The sequence below is a fragment of the Heloderma suspectum genome, chromosome 3, assembly GCF_057233095.1.
Source record: "Heloderma suspectum isolate Gila_16-S chromosome 3, 16-S_ref, whole genome shotgun sequence".
NCBI lineage: Eukaryota > Metazoa > Chordata > Lepidosauria > Squamata > Helodermatidae > Heloderma > Heloderma suspectum.
In genome coordinates, this window is record NC_139460.1 from 128,750,992 (window position 1) to 128,764,405 (window position 13,414).

Here is a 13,414-nt window from a genome sequence, read left to right on the forward strand (position 1 = left end):
CAGCCATGGAGGCTCACTGGATGACTTTGGGCCAGTCACAGACTCTCAGCCCAGCCCCCCTCACAGGGTTGCTGTTGTGAGGATAAAATGGAGAGGAGAATTATGTATGTCACCTTGGGTTCCTTGAGGAAGAAAAAAAAGCAGGATATAAATGTAATAAATAAATAAATAAGTAAGTAAGTAAGTAAGTTAGAAATTCTAAATACTATCACTCAGCTGTTCACAATAGTGAGTGGAGACAACAGGATCTAGTCCACCCATTCATCTGTTCAGCTGCTCTTTGCTGAACAGGTGATGAACAGGATTCAGCATGTCCATTTGGTGTTATGTATGCTCAGCTCTGGTTGCTGCAAGTATGTAGATTTGGATCAGGACCAGAGAATATAAAGAGCAATTCGCAGTTCAGCCCTGAGTACTATGAAAGTGAAAATGGAGGTAAAATACTACACTGGCCACAGTTGGATGTAAAAATAATGAACCTAATCTCTCCCCAACTCATGCAGTCCATCCCTCCCCTCTCCTCTGGTGCAGCAGCAAGAAGGATATCAGAAACGTACACTTTTGTTTTGGATTAACTGCAGTTTAGCATGTTGTCTGAACTCTAAACTATGGTTTGACTATGGTTTGTTAAAATAAACCAGCTTCATAACCCATGGTTTGAAGCTGGCTTCTTTCAAACAAATTGTTAAGATTAACCATAATTTATTGGGTTCAGGCAACAAGACAAACCATGGTTAATCAAAAATGGAAGCGAAAGCTTCTGAACTACTTGTAGTCATACTAGAAAAAGGGAGATGGGTCACTCATGAGCCTGTGGCTTGCACAGGCTTGTTCCCATCACAATAAGCAATAGTTTATAATGATGTCCGAACACAGCCATTATGTGCTCTCATTATAATTTGCATATGAACTTTTTGTTCTTCTGGATTGTGACCTACATATTTAAAATGCCCTGTGTGCATAATGTGTTGCCCAATGGTATTATATTGCACACAACACCATTCAAAATGTCATCTTGGTGTACTGACACATTCCACCTAACCTTGAGTTCCGGTGTAGGTAACTAGGCCCCTAGTTGAGTAATGTAGGATAATGCACATGCCCCTGTAATTAGTGCTTTGCATTCTGGACTTAGACTAAGAAATGGGGGGGGGAGAGAGAGAGTTTTTGAGGCAGCAGTAAAACACACATAGTGCAATGAAATTTGTTTTATAACTACATGGAGTTTGGGCTCAGCTTTAAAAAGAACACATTCGTGTAATATTGGTCACAGTGGTAACCATGGATGTGACTTGGGTAAAATAATGGCTTCTTGTCTACCATTTATATAGTTTCTGGAATACCCTTCAGTGATTACCTGTTTTATACCTAGCTTTATTTCCCACAAATCCTATGCTATACTATCCTGGAAAGTTAATAAAATTTGTGCATTTGGTAACAAATACAGCATCTACCTTTTGAAAGCATGCTTTCCATCAATTTCCTCTAAATTAATTGTATTATCAGCACAGTTAAGTAACACATGCTAGACTTTGACATAGGTAGTGAAATAATTACTCTTCAGACACCTCTAATGATCTACTAATAGACACACCTACCAATGAAACCTGAAGAAGGAGGGTTGGGTTGTATCTTTTCCTTAGTGTTCTCCTGAATGATATCCCAGAGTTGCCATATAAACTTTGGATGGAGAATGTAAAATGGCTGTTTTGGATTCTTCCTGCGATGCTGTACATAGGGAGTAAACAAGTTGTAGTCTGGCTTCTTATACCACTGGTAGGGGAAATAAAAACAGACCTTTTTGTGGAGTGCTCAACACATACCAAATTAAATCAAACGCATCACATTGGCATATCTCTGTGGACATAAATACACACTGTCATGGCATGGAAGCAAGGAGAACTTGATTTCTGAAACTTTTATTTGAAAATGAATCTCTCCATTAGGATGCACTGATGTCAGACACAGTAGAATAACTGGCAGACATTTTTAAATACCTACTAAATAAACGTAATATACATCATTGTATAATCTTCAAAAAGTATTTAAATGCTGAAGAACTGATCTACAAATCCTGTGTGAAACTGTCCAGGATAAATAGGCTGGGAGAATAGTCAGTTCTCAGAATGACACAAACTTGTCATTCTGTATGTCTACACTATACGGCATTTTGGGATGGAGGAATCTGTCCATTTTCATTTCACTCAGTTTCTCATTTTTCCAATCTTAAGTTCATTTTGTCCATTTCACATCCGTTTGAGACCTGTTTTTAAAATGTCGGCATTAAAATGTGTATGCATTTCCATGTGCATGTGTTCTAATATCAGGACTTTTGTCTAATATATGCATTTCTGCAAGCAATTTTCTCTAATACAATCCATGTTTGTGCATTATTTTCACTAATATACACATTTGTGTGCACTTTCCCCTAATATATAAATTCTGTATGCATTTTTTGATGGGAGAATTGCATTGCAAAATTCAGAAAAGTGCAAATACTGAATATACCCATGTTGGGGAAGTGCAAATTAGCTCCCCATCAGAATGCAAACAGAACAAATGTCTCCCCCATCAATAATGGAGCATGAAACGAATTATGTCAGATGGTGAGAATGCTGGCAATTAACTCCCTAGAGTGGGATTGTACCTACTGTGGACAGAACTATACTATGCGTAATCCACGCTCCAGGTACAGGATTTACTGTTAGCTATCAACTAAGCTATGCTGTGTACATCAGACTGAAGACTATACTAGGCTTGCAAGCGGAGTGGTGACTAGGAATGGGTGAAAAATTTCTTTGGTTTGCATTCAAAGCCAACTTCTCAAATTCACACTGCCCAAACATGAACCAAAATGCAGTTTGCCATCTGTACATTTTCAAAGTTTGCAATGCAGTTTGCAATAATAATAATAATAATAATAATAATAATAATAAACATACATTTGAAACAGCATGAACAAAAATGTGTATATTTCAAAAACTGTTTACAAAAATGCTTATATTAGGAAAAATGCAAAAAATGCTTGGAAAGTGCATACATTCTGAAAGGTGTGAATAAAAATGTGTACATTTTGAAAATGTGTATTTTTAAAAGATGCACAAGAAAATATGTACACATTTATATGCAAACTAAAAAACAATTGCAATTCAATTCAGAATCGGGACAGAATAAACTTGGTTTTGGAAAAAGGAGAACCTGAGCAAAATCAGGCTTGACTGATTTGTCCATTCCTAGTACTGAAGCGTTCAGGGATTGCAGTACAAGTTAGTAGTACAGCAGTAATATGATATTTTACTCCCTGGTGGTGCAGGAACCCTACCTCCTTCTATAAAAGCATTCTATGTAGGGGTGGGTCCAAAAGTACAAGAAAACTACTCCAAATTTATTTGCATATTTACAAGTCCTGCAATTATTTGTAGTTTGCCAAATGTTCATAAATTACACTTGTTGCAGTATGTGGGCTGATTAAATGAACTTGTAATGTTTGAGTTGTAGAGGGCAAAGTAGGGAGAGAATCACAAATGGGGAGGCGTTTAGATCAGGATGATGGAGTTAGCAAAGACCTGTGGGGATAAGAAGACAGAAAGACCCCCAAAAGTGCAAGACTAAGAAACAAAGAAAAAATATTGGCTGCTGGAAATGTGACCAGTTCCTGCTCTTCAATTTCTGTTCAACTTTACATTAACCCAAACATTTTTATCTGTAATCATGAGGGCTAGAATTTCTTAGTGCCAGACTTCCATTTATTGTTAAACTGGCCACAGCAACATGTAAAACCATCTGCTAATGTATGATAGAAGTGCCCTCTAGTGCCAAGAGATGAACATACATTTAATAATGCTGGCCAATGATATTTTTAAATTTCTGCTTTCCCCATGTTTTAGCACTTGAGAGAGCTCCAAAAAATTGTAACCTGAATTCAACAGTGTAGAAAATCCACGATTTTCCATAAAAACCCACCATGCAAATCTACCATTTCCAGCTCTGGGAGTACCTTTACGTGAGACACATGGGGGAGAAATACTGCTTTTCAATACTTTTAAAAATTGGTTCTAAGCTACAAAATGCTTTAACTCTTAAAGTGCTTCTAGAATCCTTCCCTTCCCACAGGAACATAGGAAGCTGCCTTATACTGAGTCAGACCTTTGGTCCATCTAGCTCAGTATTGTCAACACTGACTGGCAGCGGCTCTCTAGGGTTTCAGAAAAACTTCTTTCCTTGGCCCAACTGGAGATACTGGGGATTGAACCTGGGACCTTCTGCATGCAAAGCAGGTGCTCTATGACTGAGCTATGGCCCCTCCTCACTGTACTGCTGCTTCAGCACCACCATGCCAACTGCTGCCAGGCTGCTGGGAGGGCTTAGCATCCTCCACCACCCAACAACCCCAACCAGTATTGCTGCTTTCACAGCACCATTAGGAGTGCGGAAGCATCTGTGGTGTGTGTGTGGAATTCGGTGGCAGTCTGGGAGTGAATGGGGGTCACGCAACACATGTCCAGGGGCCGCATGTCACCCATGGTCCAGGTTGTGCACCACTGTTCTAGATGTAGAGTTTACAAGTGTCAGGCATGCTGAAATTACATGAGGACTGAGCCAATTCATGTGTTAACTGTTGCTGGTCTAAACCAGCCAGAGCAGTGCCAAACCAATGTACTGGCAGGGCTGGCTTCTCCTATATGGAACTTCCTGGCTTATGCTAAATGGCTGGGGAAACTTTGGCTTGGAAGAACTTTCAGTTTGGAAAGAAGGCACGAAGAGGATATTGAACCTACTTTGTTTTAAATAATGAGTGGTGTTAAAACATATCCTGGGCGGTGACTTACCACATTCAAATTTGCAGAATAGGGAGCAGGATCCCAAGCGACTAGAATAACATCTTTATATAAGGAGTTCTCAATGAAGTGATGGCTAGGATTGGTAAGTATCTGTGAAATACAAAAAAAAAAAAAAAACCAATAACCCCACACCCCTGTAAGATTTTTAAAAAGGTGAAAAAGCAGTATTGCATCTAAAAATACTTTTTTATTTTAAAATGAAAAATCAAGATATGCATGGAGTTCTAAGATGTCCTGGCAAAGGTTTAAGTTGCTAGGTCAACCTGTTGGAAAAAACAGCATCTTCTCAGCAGCCAAACTGCAATATTAAGAGAGCAATCCTATGCATGTTCACATAGAAACAAGTCCTACAATGCCCAGCATTCTCCAGCCAGGGAATGCTAGAGATGGTAGGATTTTTTTTCTGTCTAAAGGTGTACAGTTTTGTATCCTTAGTCAGAAGCAAAGCAGTTAAGCTGGTGTCACGGATGCCTCTTAAGTGGTATGTGTGATGGTATTGTGATCACTACATATCCCATAACTGGTGCCACATTGGAATTTCTATTGCCCCACCACTATACCAAGCCTTTCCCCATCTTTTCCCCATAGAGGCTCTCCCACTGCAAGCAATGGAACTTAAAGCCCAATCCAAACACATTAGGCATTAAGCACCACTGAATTCACTAGAACCAGTTGGTTACCCACGAACACAGTTTGCAAAGAAAAATCAAACCTAACTAAAGGTTTAACTTAACAAATTGGGTGTATTGAAACATTCAAAGTGTTATATCTTTTATCTTTACTAAATGTCCTTAAATACAATGTTCTTGGTGTAAACTCCAGGGCGGCCACTGTAAGATCCTCGCTGTGGTCCATTGAGAACTTGAATCTTGAGACTTGCCACTGAGAGCATATGACTCATAGAACTCTTCATGATTTGTTTACAGGCTGAATGTTACTGGCATATCATTGTACTTTGGCTTGCACCTCTGTTTATAAAGGTATACAGAGACTTTTTTGTGTTGATATTTCATTTAGGTCAAATTTGCAATTAATTATGTTTGTCTAATTATATTTGACACTTCTTTGATATTAAAAATAAAATGTTATAGTACATTGTTATAGAAGATAGCCTAATTCTTAAAAAAAAAAGCTATGTGGACATAAACTCTTGCCTTTGAATTACACTGAAAACCATTGTTATTCATGGAATCTGTGTGTCAAGAGCTTTCCAATGAAGTATGTTTCATGAGAATCAGTCAATAGGAAGGCAGTCAAAACGGGATGACCAAGTAATGCCCAACTTTGAATTATACATATAAGATTGTTATAGAAAATAGCTTAATTCTTTTTAAAAAAAAGCTTTCTAGACATAAATAAACAGCTGACTTTGAATCATAGTGAAAACCGTTGTTATTTGTGGAATCAGCATGTCAAGAGCTTTCCAATGACGTGTATTTCATGAGAATTGGTCAACGGGATGGCAGTCAAAAAGGGATGACCAACTAACTCCCGACTTTGGATTATATATATAAGTTAAGAAGATTTAGTTTTGAGTCAGACTTCTCAAAATGCTTAATTTTGGCTGCATCATGCTATCAGTTTTGTTCTACTGAAGTTAATCTGCATTAGATGAATGAACAAGCCAAAAAGTCAATGTAGATTATGTTACTTTTTAAAGGATCGTATTACATTTTTATATTACCTCCCCTTAGGTACAAATCAGTGGTACATTATTTTGCATATTGCCCATGAAACATTTTTGGTATAATGGTAGTGTTATGCCTTAATTTTATAAAATCTGCTTCCAACAGTACTGGAAGAATGAGTTTTCCTGCCGACAAACACAAACATCTCTTTTAACAAGGCAAGCTGTATAGGGAAGGAGTTACATTGTTTTACAGTTGATTGAATGCCTCACTCCATTACACCATAGTAGAAGTAGGCACCTGGAAGCTTGGGAACTCAGCCCAGCCTGCCTCAAAGGCTTTTAATCTGTTCTGCCAACCTGCACAGGATTCATTTGGTACCCTAATTCAGAGAAATCCCATGCAGGCTTCCATGTGTGTAAAGCAAAGCAGCTGCATGCATTTCCACATGCACAGGGATCCTGTAGGGCAGGGTTGGGGAACCCATGGTTCCCCAGATGTTGTTCAATTGCAACTACCATCCAGGGGGGCTGGGGCTGATGGGAACTGGAATCCAGCAACATCTGGGCAGCTGCAGGTTCTCTAGCCCTGTTACAGAGATTGGCATTCATGAAATATCTACTCTATTGAGCATCACATCCCCCCCCCCCACACACACACACATATCCAGAAGAAAATTATTGGACTGACAGACTGTGAGACACAGGTTGATTTATTATTAGCTGCAATTCACAGATAGGGAAACTGAAAAACAAAATGCCAACAAACAAGCTTTCCTTTTGAAGAGAAGCCATAATATGATCACCACAAGAGGGCACTGCTGATTTACAAAAAGTGTTCATCCAGTTTAGTTCGTTCATGGAACTTTTAGGTAGACTATACCACCTATATTTGCTCCAGTCTCCACACCTTGATTTGTTTGCATTAGCATTTAACATGTTTATCTTGGTTGTTTTCCCCACTGTGTAACAGAACTGTACAGTTTAAGATACATTTTTTAAAGGATGAGGAATGCCATAGGCCAATGAAGGCAGTGTGGAAAGGGAGAGAAACAGAAGACATAGGGACAGGCATACCTGTTCCATCTCCCACAAGCCCCCTTTGTATGTAATCCCTGGGAAACACTGTCCAGACATTCTAGCCACAATGTCACAAGGGCTAGAATTGTTAATTAAAATGAAGAGTTCAGAGAAAACCAAATGTTTTGCCAGTAGCTGCATGGGATGGCTGATGCTTACTGGCGAGCCAGAAGCAAGCAGCCATTTTGGGTTAATAAATAAAATCTGGATTTCTCTGAAGTTAACAGGAGCTGGCCAATAGCTACTGAGTCAAATGTTTGGTTTTAAGTTAATGTTACGTATCGTAAAATAAAAATAATAAAATAGAGTTCAGTAAGTTCCTTAGCGAAGACTCTTACAAGTCCCCTGGACTGCAAAGAGGTCAAATCAGTCAATCCTAAAGGAAATCCACACTGAGTGCTCATTGCACTCAGATACTGAGTGGAAGGACAGATACTGAAGCTGAAGCTCAAATATTTTGGCCACCTGATGCGAACAGAAAAGTCACTGGAAAAGACCCTGATGCTGGGAAAGATTGAGGGCAAAAGGAGAAGGGGACGGCAGAGGATGAGATGGCTAGATAGCATCACCGATGCAATGGATATGAACTTGAGCACACTCCGGGAGAGAGTGGAGGATAGGAAGGCCTGGCATGCTATGGTCCATGGGGTCACAAAGAGCTGGACACAACTTAACGACTGAACAACAACAACAAGTTCCTTAGCATTAACAGAAACATCACAATCGACTAGAAAATAATACATTCAAGTGACTTACTTGGGAATTAATGATGCGCATGGTGGTTTTATTTCCAACGTCTTTTTCATACCCTCGTGTTGGAGCAGAATTGAATCGCAGAACTGCATCATGGGAATCTGAAGCCAGAGAAGAGCTACATTTAATTGTGTTTCTGTGCAGTGTGCAATCATGTGCATGTTAACTTGGATGTAAGTCTCACTGTTTTCAATGAGGATTATTCTCTAGTAAGTGTGTTTACAATTGCAGCCTTAATCTTGTTACTTGAATGGTGGTAACATACCCAGTCATTAATACAATATAAATATTCTCTGTCCATTGTGTGCTACTGCACTGTTCAGACAGTCGGAGAATGAGTTCAGCTGGGGGAGGCAAACATATGCCCTCCATATGTTTTAGATTAAAACTCCAAGAATCCTTGACAATTGGCCATGCTGGCTGTGGCTTATGGGAGTTGTAGTTCAAAACATTTGGAAGGCACCAGTTTGCCTACCCCTAATTTAAGCAGAGGCCTGTGTAAAGGAAGTTTGATAAGCTTTCAGAATTAAGGTCAGCAGTTCATGCAAACAGAGCATTGTTCTACTGTGATTTAGAACAGTCCCATGTATGCAAAGATTATAAATGGCAACTATTGAAGAATGATCATCATTCTGCCTTGCTTCCTTATTTGATGGTTTTAAGAGTATCTCTCTTAACTGCTGGTAGCCTTTACATCTCCAGTAAAAATAAAAATAAAAATTACACACACCTTTTTAAATGGCTTTGGCATTAATTTTAGCTTTAGTATTATATTCAGCTTCAGATTTATGATGTGAACATTTGAGAAATGATACTATAAAATGACTACATATTCCTCATATTATGAACAAAGCATGACCTAAAATAGTCTTATAAAAATGCTATGTTGGTTGAAGTAGTTCACTTTTATATTCAGTATCTGGGTCCTCATGAAAGTATCCAAAGTTTCCACATGTATCCTTTTTAAAGATCTCTATAAACCTTAAAACGTCAAAAACAAACAGCATTTCTAGCAGAGAAACAGAAGGGGGCACCCAAAGTCTACCAATACAATTGAAAATCAATCATATAACCAGTGAGTTTTTCTTCACTTCCATAGTCAACCTGCTCACCAGGCCATGTTCTTTTGCAGAATTACACACATGAGCTGACCTTGCCTAGAGCGGCCATTTACGCAATAGCAAAAATGATGACACTAATTTGCATATGCTAATTTATATGCATAGATGCTATTTAGAAATACTTACTGTGATTTATATATAAATACAATCCATCTCACCACAGTGAGGAAGACTGTGACCTGGTGACCTGTGTCCCTGCTCAGTCTGCTGTCCAGGTGCTGTTGATGGGCAGCTTCAAGGCCCGGCTCGCCTTTCTGATGGTTCTTTCATTTTAAACTGGACTTGGACTGGACAGCCCTTCAAAAAGAGGATTGTCCTCTGACAATCCTTCAAATAGAGGACTGTGATCTGCAAAGTAGGACACATGGCCACTCTAGCCTTGCAACATGATGTAGAACTTCATACTAAAACTATGACTGTCATCCCCATGAGGTTTTATATACGATATAAAGCAGGATGGCTGAAGTGGGCAATAAACAGAAAAAGAAGATGAGCAGAATTAAAGTAAGCATGTGTGCAGGCAGGCAAAAAAAAATTTAAGCTGCCCTTTTTCTTCTGCCAGTTTCCCTCTCTCAGTGACCAAGGGATGGAGTGGTGGAAGGAGTGCAGTGTCCCCAAGTAGGAATCCCCGTGGGATCATAGCCTGGGCCAGCAAAGGAAGGAAAAGAGTAGTTTCTTTTGTCTATGAAAGAACAATAAGCATGGCAGAAGCGAATCCAGGTAGCTGCAAGGGTGGGAGAAGCAGCAGGCATTATGATTATCTCAGAAGAAGAAATCAAAGCCAGACATTTTAGCTATAATTTGGGATTGCTGAGATAAGTGTACAAGATAAGTTCATTGAACACTTGGAATGTGCCATATAAAAGCTCTATTATCATTATCATTAATATTAAAAATATTATTGCTGCTGCTATCATCACCATCACCATCAACCTAGAGACACGAAGGGAAACACTTTAGAGCAATTCTTCCCTATAAGAGTGGGAAACAATGAGTGAAACATTGGGCTCTGACATTTTAGAACTTTAAAAAAGAAGCTGCAGCAGGAGAAAGCAAGGCTCTTGCTTTCTACTGCTGAATGAAAGCCAAGGCTCTGCCAAAACAGAACAAGTGAGCAGAACAGATCAGGCTGCCATGAGGTGAATGCGAGGGAGTGCATTCTCATACTGCCCTATAAATTGTTTGCAAAGTCGCGATGGCTTCACATTTACACCCATTTTGCTTCTTGTGAAGGCAGCCATTTGACTGCTGGCAGCTCTCCTTCCATCCAGAACCCTCCCCGCCCCCCCCAGCTATATGGAGAGAGAGGAAATTCATTGGGAAGGGATGCATTTGCTATAAGAGGATGGCTTGGGATAGAACGTCACTCGTGAGTGGGAGTTAGTCAGTTAGGAGCAGTAAGACACAAGGAAAAACCTGGGATACGCACTTCCAATCATGCCTTTTTATTCTGGATTAAATCAATGCTAGGAACTTTTCTACATGAGGAATTTATTGCGAGCCCATAATTTCCTATTCATAGTTGTTTATGGGTTCTTCAGAAGATATCATGACCTTCTAGTTTCACATGTTTGTAAACAGCACTTTTGGTGAAGTTTTTTAGAGTGGGCAAAATGCAGTATTTATTTGTAAAAGCGAAAGAAACCACTTTTTCCACTTGTGTATTTGCACTACACTACTATACCACAGTGCCACCTAGAGGTCATGTAGTGGAAAAGCAGGAAAGGAAATGCTCTGCATATAGTGCTCAATTCTGTGATGAAACTGAAAGTAGATGCAGCTGATTGACAGCCTCATGTAGGAAAGCTCTAGGCATCACCCCCATGCTCTCCCCTCTCAGTCAACAGAGCAGTTATGTCTGACTATTGAACATGTGAACTTGCACTGAAAAGGTGTGGAAGGGGTGGGGTAAAGTAAGAGAGTCTGTGGTTGTGTATACAAGTAGGTGCTTAAAGCTATTTTGTTGGTGGGGGAAACTAAGTTGCTAGGGGGGAAAGGGGGGCAGTCTGAGGAGCTGAAATTGTGGGATGGATAGGGTGTCTCAACTACAGTATGATGAACAGACTGAGAAAGAAGGTAAGAGTGAGCCATTCGAAGCCTGGGTCAGGCAGGGGAAGGCAGCCAGAACATCCAACAGAGGCAGGTGGGCCAACTTACCACCTTCTTGGCCCTGCCTGGGACTGTGTAGCTGCCCATGAGAAGCTACCCCCCTGGCTGGAGCTGAAGAGGGAAAGGAAAAACTCCCCTGGGCTGATTATGGCTGATTCAAGCCGGCTGGGCTCAAGCTCCCTGGGAAGACTCTTATCTGCCCAGCTCTGATGGCGGCAGCGACACCGAAGACGGGGGAGCCCCTTTGGGTGGAGATGGTTCAGGGGGAGCCGCAAGGGCAAGGGCCACCCCCTAACACTGGGTTGACTGGTTCTTGTAGCTTCTATGTCTGGGTGTTGGTTGTTGTTTCGTGTCTGTTTTGCTAGGATCCTGTGATGTGCCTGGGTGAGAGGACATATGGCCAAGTCGGAGTACTTGAGGAGGCCCCAATTAGTGTGGCTATGGGTCAAGGGAGATATGGCGTTGGGAGGAGGGCTAGCCAGGTTAGGGGAAGACGGCCCAGGCAGTTAATGGCTGTGCCATGTTCCAGCCCTTCCCCCAACCGCAGGCATGGGGGTTGCCCTATCAGCCTGCCCTCAGGTCTCCGGATGCTGCTTTTAAATGCCAGAGCGGTTCAAAGTAAGACATCCCTCATCTGTGACTTAATAGTGGATGGGGAGGCCGCTCTGGCATATATAACCGAGACCTGGGTGGGTGAGCAGGGAAGAGTTAGTCTCTCCCAGCTCTGCCCACCAGGGTACTTGGTTCAGCATCAGGGAAGACCTGAGGGCTGGGAAGGTGGTCTATAAGAATTCCTATGGGAAGGAATTTCTATAGGAAGGTGGTCTATAGGAACTCCATTGCCCTCTGCAGGCTCCCTGTCCATGTGACTACTGGTCTGGAGTGTTTGCACCTTGTGTTAGGCCAGGGGGACAGATTGGGGACTCTGTTGGCATACTGCCCACCCCACTACTCAACAGACTCCCTATCTGAGCTGATGGAAGTGATCTCTGGTGCACTGTTGCGATCCCTCAGACTGTTGGTTCTGGGAATATCAACATTCACACTGAGGGCACCTTGTCTGGGGTGGCTCAGGATTTCATGGCCTGTATGATGACCATGGGACTGTCCCAACAAGTCATCAGCCTAACACATGTAGCGGGACATACTCTAGACTTGGTTTTCGCAACTGGACATGGAGATGGTGGTCTGAAGGTGGGGGACTTTGCATCAGTCCCCTTGTCATGGTCAGATCATTACCTGCTGAGGTTTAGACTTACAGCAGCTTTTCCCCTTCGCAAGGGTGGGGGACCTATTAAGATGGTCCACTCCCGGAGGCTAATGGATCTGGATGGTTTCCAGAGGACTCTGGGGAGGTTTCTGGCTGATATGGCAGGCTCTCCTGTCGAAACTCTAGTTGATCTGTGAAATGCAGAAATGACCTGGGCGGTTGACATGATAGCTCCTGAGAGCCCTCTCCTGAGTGGAGCTCAAACTGCTCCGTGGTATACCCTGGAGCGGAGAGCGATGCAACAAAATAGGAGACAGCTTGAGTACAGATGGAGAAGAACTCCTAGTGGATGCAATCGAATGCTGGTATGTGCCTATGGTAAAGTATATTCAGGGGCAGTGAGGGTGGTGAAAAAATATATAACATCTTTCTGTCTCTATTGAATCTTCTATCTGCCACCCAGAGGAGCTTTTCAGAGTCATCCCGGGGCTATTACATGTCAGCCCTAAGGACACTGTAGATCCCCAAGGCCCACTGTAATGCATTTGCTAGGCACTTCCAGGATAAGATCTCTTGCATCCGCTGGGACTTAGACTCCAGTGTTATAGCAGGTGAATCTGGTGAGGTATCCAGAGCACAGCTAGGGATGTACGTATCCCCTTACCTGGGGTCC

General features: G+C 41.5%; 1 protein-coding gene across 1 annotated transcript in view; it reads right to left on the reverse strand.

The window, feature by feature from the left end:
* Positions 1-13,414, reverse strand: part of ST6GAL2 (ST6 beta-galactoside alpha-2,6-sialyltransferase 2) — a 76,052-nt gene that overhangs the window by 16,844 nt on the left and 45,794 nt on the right. The window contains exons 3-5 of the mRNA XM_084841791.1: positions 8,305-8,402; positions 4,830-4,931; positions 1,599-1,773 (exon numbers count right to left, since the gene is read on the reverse strand). Coding sequence (XP_084697917.1) covers positions 1,599-1,773; positions 4,830-4,931; positions 8,305-8,402 — 375 coding nt within the window. The remainder of the gene's footprint in view (positions 1-1,598; positions 1,774-4,829; positions 4,932-8,304; positions 8,403-13,414) is intronic.